Consider the following 12055-nt stretch of genomic DNA (forward strand, 5'->3'; position numbering starts at 1 on the left):
ACAGTTCCACAGACTATTTTGGTTAAGTATGTTTCGTCATACTTGACCAATGTTTATTCCTGTTTTATGTGTTACTGGGGAAGTGTAAGATAAGCTAGGAATAATCTAAGACAAGCAATTACTTACATACCACAGCTGAAGCACTGAGCTGTTAAAAGAAGGTGGAGGTAGGCCTTTGAAATTACCTGAGATGTGCATATCTTTATGACTAGGATAAAATAAATCAAAATTTGAAGAAAAATAATAAAAGTTGCCAAAGTCAATTCGCAGTGTGAAATGTAGTCATATCATCTTTTTTTTTTTTAATAGGGCCTGGGTTCCAATAAATAATTGCTACCTCATGTCAAAAGAAATTCCTTTTTCTGTGAAAAAGACTAAAAGCATCTTCAATAGTGCAATGCAAGAAATGGAGGTTTATGTTGATAACATTCGTAGAAAGTTTGGAGTATTTAATTATGCACCTTTCCGGACACCATATACTCCCAACAATCAATACCAAATGTTGTTAGATCCTGCAAACCCAACTGCTGGAACTGCAAAGACAGACAAACAAGAGAAAATCAAACTGAACTTTGATATGACAGCATCGCCCAAGATTCTAATGAGCAAGCCTATGTTGAGCAGTAGTACTGGTCGTAGGATTTCGTTGACAGATATGCCACGGTCACCAATGAGTACAAACTCATCAGTGCACACTGGATCTGATGTTGAACAGGATGCAGAGAAAAAAGCAACTTCCAGTCATTTTAGTGCAAGCGAAGAATCCATGGACTTTACAGAGAAAAATACAGGTAAAAAAAGAAGGGGGTACAAGACTTCTGCATGTGTTTAATTTACTAGTTAAAATTGTTATGATTAGGAGATACTCTATTTAAAAATTGATAGCTCTTTTTCGAGGTGTTAATTAGCGTTCCCCAACTGAGTAGCTAAAATATGATAAAATTACAGTTGTACAGGCAGTGTAGATAAACAGAAATAGGAGCAGCAAATACAGAATTTGGACTTTTCAGACTTACAATGTAGTGAAAGACCAAACAGTAGCTAATTTTGTGTTGCTCATGCAAACCTTCCATCAAATTAAAATCATCACTATCTAACCCCTCCAATATGATATGTTATTTGAGTGTCCATAAAACTGCTTTTGTTGAAAGAATTTCTTTGCGAAGGAAATTGAATCTTTTTTTTCTTTAACTTTTGATAATGCTTTAAAAATTGATTGGAGATAAACTTTTACCAGTGCTGTATAATGGGTAGCTTAACTGCAAATAATTGTTCAGACTTAACATACAATTCTGCATTTTTTTGTCACATATTTTGGAGCAATAGAAAATTTCCAAATTGCTAATGGATTTTGGTACAGTTTTTGGCAGGGTCTAATTTTTCAGATTCCTTTTTAAAGAGTTTTTGTTTTTTTTTTTTGATAGTGGCATATAATCAAGTAAAAACTTGTAAAAACTTTGAAGTTTTCCAAGTTTCTTGATCATGAAAGCTGAAAAATAAGGGAAGTTCTAAAAGCTACATGTAAAGGATGGTTGAAGATACATAAGAAATCGGAGACTGGAAAAAATGGTTGAAGTGATAACAGTGAAGTTTCTTAAATTTTATTTTGCTTTGATATGATCAATATCATAGATTTTTTAATTTTTTTTATGTTAGACTTGAAATTGTAACCCAAAAGAAGCATTAAGCTTAGGAAAAGCTTTCATATAAATTTTTCTTCTTCCTTTCTCTCAAGATTCACATACGTTTTTTACACAGATTTTACATAAATCTTGAGAGAAAGCTTTTTTTTTCCTTCTAAATTTTTATTTTAGACGATCTGATGTTAAAAATAGCATTAGAGGAAGCTGTAGAGAGCTTCTTCAAACAAGTGTATGTAACTTATTATGGAGGTTATGTTGTGCAATAGAAATGCTTATTCCATTGTTCTGCAGTGTGTGTGCTGTCAAATAATTTCTTAAACTGACAACCATGAACACCAAATGGACAGTAGACCTGGCAGGTCATGGTTTGGGAATCTTATTTCTCTTAGCCCAAAAAAGCTAGGCTGTGAAATGACATTTGGGTACACGTTATCTTGTGATGGGATCCTGTACATCTTATGAAAGTGATGATAAAGTAACTCTGATGAGTTAAAGTGTATGAAAAGATATGGACATTTCAATAGATGATAACATGTCAAAAGAAATAATTCATTTTATAGATCAGTTATCATGTATGTGTGTGTGTGCATCTTTCACACGAGGTGTAGCTTATAGGTGCTGTTTTCTGTCTTAAGATGTAGAGTTTTAATTAATAACGCAAACCATTTTAATTTATATATGAAATATAGAATATCTGCTGTTCCTGAAAACAGCAGATATCACTACCTGTTAGGAATCTGAAAAAAATATATAGACAGTCTTTTAGGCACTGGGGAACACAAATTGTTCAGCAGTGAGTTTAGAATGACAGTTTCAGAGCATTAAGCAGAGATTTAATGGACAACTCTTGCTGACAGGAGTTAAGACTTTCTTTTTAGGTAATGGCCTACAGATGTTTCCCTTTCTAGACAGATTGGGTGTTTCCAGAAGTTCGTTTTTGAAACATGACTTTGCATACATTTTGAAGGATCAGAGCGCAGAATTTTGCCTAAACTGTGTGTAAATTAGAATATCCTACTGCCTAATCTGTGAGATTTCATCAGTAATCTCCAACTGCACTGACTAAATTTAGTATGATTTGTGTTTTTAATTCTCTATTTATGTATCTATAAAATGGGCTAGTTTTATTTTTTTAAAATGTTTACCTACATACATGCAATAAAATAGATAGCAGTCAGAGTTTGTTTACATTTAAAATAGCCAAATCTCAAAAGTTGGAAACTTCACTGAAAACAGAGTTGTTTTGAGGTTAAACATTCATTTGGCCTGAATGGAATTAATAGCTGTAGTAACATGATTTTCCTTACAGTTTCTTTTTTTATTAAACTAAAGTATGAGACAGTTGTAAGTTACAGTGGAGATATAACATGATGTTGAAATTATTAAACAAAAATCCTTTCCCTGCTTTTAAAGGTTTAAAAGCTGTTTTGTCCCAGTGAGTATGGCTTTATTGTGATTATTTTTAAACCTTTCTTTATTAATTTTGTACTTTTTCAGCTTCTCCAGCACCCACAAGAACAGGTCAAGCAGGGAGCTTGTCAGGCAGTCCCAAACCCTTCTCTCCTCAAGCGTCAACACCAATTTCTGCTAAGCAAGAAAGAACTTCCACTCCAGGAAGCATTCTGAATCTTAATCTTGGTTAGTCTTGACCTTTGAAAGTCTAATTCTGTTACAGCTGAGTAAATTACAGTGGTGTTAATGTGAGAAAATATGAACAAACTTGATTCTACTTAGCTTTAAATGAACAAAGGGCTTTACATGTGGCACTTATATAATTATTGTTTCATCAAATAAGCTGTTCTTTTTTTGTTTTATAAATGGAATTAAAGTTCCTGTTATCATTTCTTTTTGATGGAAGGAAGTAGCTGAGATGATTTTTGGCTAACCTGTACAAATGAATGTTACTAAACAGTAGGTAAGTTTAAAGCTTTTAATAACATGAATATTGCCATTCTTCACCCATCAGTCTCTTCTGTGAGCACCTGGTAAAGTTTTCCTGTGTTTTTTAGGGTTTAGGATTTATTAGGGTTTCTCTTTTGCTACCTTCATGTCACCTCTTTGCTAACCATCCACATCTAGGAAGATAGATGGAGAAAAGGAATTAGCAGACATCTTGAAATTCCCTAAATTTTAGATTCTGAAATTTTGAAAGATGAAGTAGGAATGTACTACTTTGGTAAAATAGTTCCAAAAGCCAAAGAGACATAAATCACTTTCTTCAGTCATGCTTTGCTCCCAAGAGTATTCTGATTCAGTTCTGGCCACTTTTTTTCATCCCTATGATATTACATGGAGAGACAGGATTCTTTCTCTTGGTCTTTGCCAAATACTTAAGGAAGGCTTGATCACAGCAAGCAGAATTTGAAATGCTTCCAGTGAGCTAGATGTAACTGTAGATACAAGCTTATAGTGTACTTTTTAGTGTGAATCCATCTGTGTGGACGTAACCATTACTTACTTTTGCTGCACTGCAGCTGTTTGTTGCCTTACCTGAAAAAAAAATAAATTGCATTTGGGAAAAAAAAAAGTTAAGAAACATTTTTGTATTGAAATTGTTTGAGCCACAGGTGGGAGACATTAGTTGGAGCTTAGAGTATTTTGAATACATAGGGTGGAACTGAAAATCTGTTGTTGTTGTCCACAAGCAATACCATAAAAGAACAGCTAGTATACTTTTAGGTAGAATATCAAATATTTCTTCAGCTTTAGGGGAATTTCCTTTGCTATATATGCTGTTTGGTACTAGGTATGGAAAGGGCACTTCTTCATTTGTTCATGTCAGCTATACCTGACATGGCTTCATCTGGGAATCCCATGGCTTTTAGATAAGATTAATTGTGTGAACAGGGATTCTTCGAAAAAACAAAAGTGAAAGTATAGAAAACAGAAACTTGTACCTTAAGCAGCCAGCTTAAGGGCTGTGTGATCATCCTACAGCAATATTTCAGCAATAAGGAAAGACAAATATTGGAAATGAGCCATCAGTTCTTCCTGGTAGACTGGCTAAAGCGAAAAGTGCAGGTGTGAATGATCAAACTATACACAGATTGCTTGGAAAAATGTGTTAATTCCAGGTTTATATATATATACGCCTGTCTTTGTGTATTAGAGTCAGAAAAGATGAAATAAAACTTTGACCCAATAAGGAATTATATTTTTCAGATGGGCGATGAGAAAAACTTACTTGTTTTCTTTGTACTAATACCTCAGAATTAATGAGACAAATTGGAAAAACAGATCTTCTCAGTGAGACCTCCTTCTGGGCTAGATAAGTTTGAAATGTGACACTTCTTCCATATTAAGATAGAGGCTCTGCTGGGTAGATATTATAGTGTCTCTTGTCTATCTTTCCCCTTTTGGCCATCTTTTCCTCTATTTATATCCTGCCATATAGTGATGGTAACTCTTTATTTATCAAATCCTAGAGCAAAGCTTTCTATAATTTTTTATTTTATTTATATACATATTATATACATATATATGGCAAAATTAAAAAAAAAAAATCAACACTCAAATTCTTTCAGTGTGAATGAAAAAGCTTTGTGAGTGCTGATTTCTTTTGAAATTCTATCCTTATCATGCCTGAAAGGAAACTGCACGTCTTGAAAGCTAACTGTAAACAAAACACCTTACTGTAAACCCCTAAGATGTAAGCTGGCAATGCTCCAGTAAAATCATGATTCCAAACTACACTAAGGAAAAGAGGTAAGTCCCATACTTCATTTCTGACACAAAGTTATTTAAGCTGTCCTTGGAAATTGATGAGGGAAATTCCACATTATTCCTGGTTAAACTTTTTGATAGTTTCATTACTCTTTCAACCTCACGTGAATATCCAATCTAAATAATGTTTGCTGGAAATACAGCACATTATTCTAGTTTGTTCCTGACCATGGAGAACCATGGTCGCTATCACCTTTTAGGCAGCTTTCTCTACTTTAAAGAGGAAGGCTGTTAATATTTTTTTCATGTTTCATCTCTCCAAAGGGAATTTTCCCCCTTACATAATATTTTCTAAATTGATTTTGTCTCTTTCCTATGAACCACCTCTTGTTTGCACACTTTTTTTTCCCTGTGTGTTTATGTTTTTATTTTTAAGTGCTCCAAATGGAATGATGTGTTATAATTCATGTTTTGCATAACTCAGAGAACCAGTCTTTAAGTCAGGAAGTGTTAGGAAGAGTTTCTAATGACACTTATGATGTATTGCTTCTCCAGTAGCATCACATTGAGTCATACTTACTATACAGCAGTCAGGTCGTTTTTTTCCTCTATTCTTCTTTAGCCAGATACTCCTCATTTTATGAATGGGTCTTTGACACCTCCCCCTCTTCTTAAGTGCAGAGTGCAGAAGAGCTGTAGCTTAACAGCAATTAGAACTATTAATTCAGCTTCTTTGTTTCAGAAACACTCTGCAGTTTAAAAACATTTTGAACTGTGGCCCCTTTCCTAAAAAAGGCAGCCTTCATTTCTGTCATCTAAGGATAAATTACTGTCATCATAGTAATTAAGGAAAACGTTGACTAGAACTGAGTTTTAGAATAGTGTTTTGATGTTTGAGGTGAAGTATCCTCCTATAACAACGCACCTACCTGGTGATAATGAGATCTCCTTTCCTTCATTTGCTTCTGGGAATGTCAAAATAAGAGTGAAGCTCCAAAGTTGGTATTTTTCACAGGTGCTGTCTACCATATGTCCAGTTAATTTCTTTTTTTAGGAGGATGTGTGAATTAGTTCAAAATCTACTAGGGACTTAAACTCTAATCAACAATGCATTTTTGTAGCTTGATAGGGGAAATAGTTTTCTGCGTTCCTTTGCTATAGTACATGTATCATATCGTTCCATTCCATGAAAGCAACTCAGCGACAGGACATCCTTTTAGTATTGGGATAATGTCTCCGCTGCATATTCATACATCAATTAAGAACAAAATACGAGACTGAAGGGTGTTATTCTGCTCTTATCTACAATAGCAATAGGCAAAAAAAAACAACTGTTTCTTTAATAAGCACTAGAGCTAGATGCCTTATTTGTTTTGTCATTGTAGATGAAATCCATTCAAAGCTCTTCAGTGTGATGAAGTATCTTGAACTGCAGGTTCGGAAAATTAACAGTATCTCTTTCATCACAGAAAAATTAACTTTTACAAATAGCTTGTCTTTCCAACCTAAAAATCAATGCAGCTGTAATTTGTATGTTTGCAAAGAGCTACCTGTCATCAGTTAAGATGGAAGTTAGGCTGAAATCTCATTTTTATTTCAGCCCCTCTGGGGTAGATTATGGAAAGCCAGAGTTTAATTAAGCTGTGACTTGTGATTGTGATTTTACTTAACTTCTTTAGTAGTCTGCTTTTTGTCATTCACTTTCTGTCCCAGTTTTTTGGCATAAGGGGATTTTTGTCTGCCTTTATTTCTGCAGTGAAGCCCCAAACAAAAGTCTGTGTTCTCTTGCTGGCAGAAAAAAATATTCTTAAGACAGTACTAGATTACCTTTGGTTCACACTGCAATAATTTACTGTAATTCCTATGTGAAATATTTTCCAAAGTTACAAACTGGTATACTGTATATCATGCAGAAAGTTATCTTCCTGAATTAAAATTAATTTCAAGACCATCTCTTACAGAAAGTTAAAGGTCAGTTTTTATCAGTCTATAAACACACAGGAAGGAGAAACCTAGTTCTAACACAAGGAGCAAATTTTTCAAAAATACTTAAACGATTTAGGGCCTTTGTTATTTTCAAAATTTACACCAAAAGTGATGGAGTTTGTGGTATGTTTGGTCTTTTGCAGTATGAAAATGCCACATGAGGACTGTGAAATTCAATATTACTTTTAGGATCATTTCACTGGGGCTAGAAAATATGACTGTGCATTAGATTATTTAGTCTGAATTTGTGTATGCTATAATGCATATATATATATATATATATATATATATATATATATATAAATAAATAATCCAAGGTGATCCAATATATAGCCTGTATATTTAGCTTGTGGGATTGCAGCACGTAAGTTGCTGCCTCTCTCTGGGAGGAGATGGGAAACTGCTATTTAAGCAGAAAAGAAAAAGTGCATCAATACTTGAATGGTTCCTTCTGCACCTGCTCTACATGTAATACAGATTCTGTTTGCAGCCCTAGTGGGAGGTAGAGTGGCCAGCCCAACTATGACACCTGCATTGCAGAGCTTGAGGCACACTATGATGGCTCTTAAGTGTACCTTAAAGTTGAGCTAAAACTCATGAGGAACGTTAGAGCAGAGGAATCATTGGCTTAGCTCTTTATTTCACTTTCCTCTATGAATTGTTCATCCAAAAAATGTCTTGGAGATGAGTGGTTTTTTTGTGGTTTTGTTTTAAAGTAACATAAGAATACTGTGATATCTTTAACTTCTGTGGATTGAAATTGTAAATGAAGTAAAAATGCTCGTTGTGCTAGTGTTGTCTTGTGTCTTCTCAATGGCCTCTGTGGATCTTACTTAATCCTACGATGAGCCAATTCAAGGAGCTAAAGTGGCAGAACCTAATTCTTCTCTCCATTCCATTCACCTTGTTCGTTTCCTCTTCCTCCTGCCCAGACAAGCAACTAATTCCAGAGTGGTTTGGTGTTCTGAGCACCAAAAGGAAGCGTCCCCATTGCTAGCAAAGAGTAAATAATAGGACTGTGGAACAGAAGTAACCTTTTTTAAAAACTGGAGCAAAAATGTGAAACTTAGTTGCTAAGACAGTTTTAGCCCTACTCTGCTGACAGATCTGTATATTTCAGTCAAAATTCTCTTTAATTGTATTGGAGAGCTCAAGAGAAGATTTTGCTGGCATATATTGAAAAAAATAGCTTATTAAATTTATTACTGTATCTGGTGTAACAACCCATATGACTTATCTTTTAAATTCTAACTCATGTCTACAAGGATAATTATTATTTAATTTTCTCTGTGAAAATATACTAATAGCAGTAAATAACAATAGCTTAGTAGAGCTGCTGTTGGGCAACTTACTCAATGATAATTTCTTGATAATTTAATGTTGATGGAAAAGAGCATCCGTATAACTTATGCATGCAGTTTGCATGTGAAATATGTAGCATCAGAGAGGAAGAGTCCGTTATTTTTAGCGGAGTCATTTTAGAATCACTGTTTAGCCTGTAGTTATAAAAGAAATGAAACATGTTTCATGTTGTGTTGTTACTCAGTAAAATTCGTCGTACGTGGATAACGATCTTTTTTCTTTTTGCAAAATATTTTTCTTTGATCCTTTTTCTTTTTCTAGATCGTAGCAAAGCTGAGATGGATCTGAAGGAGTTGAGTGAGTCAGTCCAACAGCAGTCCACCCCTGTGCCACTCATTTCACCAAAACGACAGATACGTAGTAGGTTCCAGCTTAATCTTGACAAGACAATAGAGAGCTGTAAAGCACAACTTGGTGAGTATACCACTTGAGGAAATTCTGGAGTTTAAAAAGCATTTTCAAATAGTAAAACTTTAAATATTTTATGCATTAACACAAGAGTAAGAGGGTGTTAGAGCTCTTAAACACCAATAGAATACATTGAACTAGTTTAACTTAAAATAGCGAGACCTTACATTTCAGATTTTAGCCAAAAATCTTTCATTCTTTCATCTTTTAATCTGTTTGTGAACCATTTTGTTGAAGATAGTATAGCAGAATTAAAGTCTTTCTATTTGCTTTGTAAATAGAAAAATTGAAAAACTATACCTAACTTAGGTTAGCTGCACAAATTATTATATCCAGTCGTACAGGAGCTGTTAAAAATATAAGCATAGTCTAGCAGTTAATTGAAGATTTTCTAGGCACTAGAGAATTACAGATTCTTCTCACAAAAATTATGCTGTCTAAAACTGATTGTGCTGACATGTGCGGAAGTAACTAATCAGGTGAACAGTGCTACTAATTTTAGGGTGGTTTGTTGTGGATACTAATTATTCCTCTTCATATTTGTCAGCATTGGCCCAATATCGAGCAAAGCTACAGCTTGTAGGTAGTGGGGGAAAAACAGTGGAAGGAGGGCTGTTGAATCAAATAAAAATAATTGGAATACGTGGAAGGTAATTCTTACACATTTTGATATTGAGATAGGGAACTAAGGGAGGTGCTTATAGCTTAAGGACTGACAGGGTAATGGTATTTATATTCCTCGTTCTACGGAGGGAACTTTTTTTTTTGGTAATGCCAGTCAGTCTGATATCAGCATGGAATGTACTTTTCCTTCCCACAATTAGGAATAAATGAAATATCTGAAGCTGTTTATACTGCAGTAGAACACAGTGACTCTGAAGATTCTGAAAAATCTGACACCAGTGACAGTGAATATAGTGATGAGGATCAGAAATCAAAGAATGATCAAGAAGATGGAGAGGATAAGGAAGGTACAAGGAGTGACAAAGAATCAATGAGCTTGAAAAAAAAACCTAAGCCCCCAGCACAGAATGAAGACAAGGAGGAACTTAAAAGCACAAGTCCAGAAGTGGAGAAAACAGATGACCCAGTCAAAGAAAAGGCAATTACCGACACTGAAAAAGAATTTTCTGAAAAGGGAAAAAGTTTGCAACATCCTGCAAAAGAAAAACTGAAAGGTAAAGATGAGACAGACTCTCCAACTGTGCATCTAGGACTGGACTCAGATTCTGAGAGTGAACTTGTCATCGATCTCGGAGATGATCATTGTGGGCGTGAAGGACGGAAAAACAAGAAAGAATCTAAAGAACCTCCTCCTAAACAAGATGGTAGGATGAAATTCTCTTTTTTCTTTACTGTAGGGCTGTTGCTGAAGTTAGAACTGTTAGCTCTATTTTTGCATTAAGATGCTAAAAATATCCATACTAAAACAATTTTTATGAATGATTTTTCATTCTTTATGTCTATAAAGGAAGGTTTTCAGTCACCATTATAATTTCTGGTTTAAATAAATTTAAACCACAAATTTAGAATTTTTTTTTTTTGCTGTGTTAATGAGTTCCATCTGAAACTACATTTCTGTAGACATCCCAAAATCACAGCTGTAGAAGTAGGTGGAATTTTTCAAACATACAAATTTCATAAGGTCCCATTAAAATCAATACTTAAAGGCAATAGAAACTTCTGTTTGCTTTTGCAGGGGGTAAAAGGGATCTCTAGACATTTAAGAAAGTGAGTTTGTCAGTTTTCATAGTGTTTTGGTCATGTGAGGGAGAATGGTACTTACTCCTCTAGCCACTGGATTTTGAAAATAAAGTAATATGTTTCAGGTGAGCTGAGGGACAGTAAATGAGTTATTCGACAAATGGTAAATTGTCAGTAAGAGAGGACAGTGGTAAATCATGAGAACTAATACACCATTGCTGATTCAAGCCAAACTCTACACCTGGTAACTCATGTCTAGCAAGTGATGCCATTTTTCTTATATAGATACAAGTTAAATTTAAAAGAAGTTAACTGTAATATTTTTGCTGATTTCAGAACTGTGTTGGGCACAACACAAAGTGATATTCATATTTATTTACTTGATTTGGAAGGATTTTCTCAGCTTCAGTGGTTCAGTGATGAGGGAGAGCTGAATAGACAGAGCAAAGCCTGACCATATATTGCCCTGTTTCATTGACTGTGTATAAGTCCTGAGTGAATATCGTATTTCAAATGTGGATAATTTCTTCTCATATTCCTTCTCATTGAATGAGGATTTCATATGTTTAGTGTTATCTTACATATTATTTGTTGGAGCTAAGGAATTCCTGTTTGTTTGTTTTTTTTTCTTTGACGTGACAAGCACAGATAACAGTGGGGTATTATATTTCAGCTTTTGACCATTTTTTACAGTATCTATTTAAGAACTTCTGTTTAAGGTCTATCTGTAAACAGTTGTACTTTGCCAATGAAACTCATGAAAAGATACCAGATGCTTTTAGATACCAATTGTTTGCTGAGTTGGTTGTCTGAAAGTTATTTGTCTTCTACTGTTTGTCAGAAGAGGACATATTAAAGTAACATCAGTTATACCAAGAAAATGTGTGTAAGAGCATCCATGCATTTAGCTCACCAGCAACCCCAGTGAAGAGATTTTTTTGATAAATCGTAACATTTCCCTGTCAAGGTGCATAGCAAGAGAATAGGATCTGCTATGTGGAACAATCAGCTGTGAACTCTGGGATGACAGGTTTAAGTGGTAATCCAGAAACTGTCTAACAAATGCGAACCTTTCTTCCAGAGAGGTCAGGCTGCTTTTCTGGGTTCTGTACTTCTTGTTTTGTTTTTGTCAATAGCTGGTGCTTCTCAATTGCCACCAATTTCAACTAGACTGAAATGAGTTTACTTGTAGAATATCAATATGTTGACAATTGAGTGATCAGAAGCAGACAGAATGGGTTATGAAAGGCCTGACTAACCTGATCTCCTCCTATGAGAAGATGATTTTC

At 34.6% G+C, this 12055-nt stretch overlaps 1 protein-coding gene across 3 annotated transcripts in view; it reads left to right on the forward strand.

The window, feature by feature from the left end:
• Positions 1-12055, forward strand: part of ZMYND8 (zinc finger MYND-type containing 8) — a gene marked incomplete at its 3' end in the record, with an annotated part of 47561 nt that overhangs the window by 24896 nt on the left and 10610 nt on the right. For all 3 annotated transcript variants that reach the window (XM_084296872.1, XM_084296874.1, XM_084296873.1), the window contains exons 10-13: positions 310-791; positions 3141-3281; positions 8916-9068; positions 9887-10390. In XM_084296872.1, coding sequence (XP_084152998.1) covers positions 310-791; positions 3141-3281; positions 8916-9068; positions 9887-10390 — 1280 coding nt within the window. The remainder of the gene's footprint in view (positions 1-309; positions 792-3140; positions 3282-8915; positions 9069-9886; positions 10391-12055) is intronic.

Source organism: Netta rufina (assembly GCF_964035555.1).
Source record: "Netta rufina genome assembly, chromosome: 16".
Taxonomy (NCBI): Eukaryota; Metazoa; Chordata; class Aves; order Anseriformes; family Anatidae; genus Netta; species Netta rufina.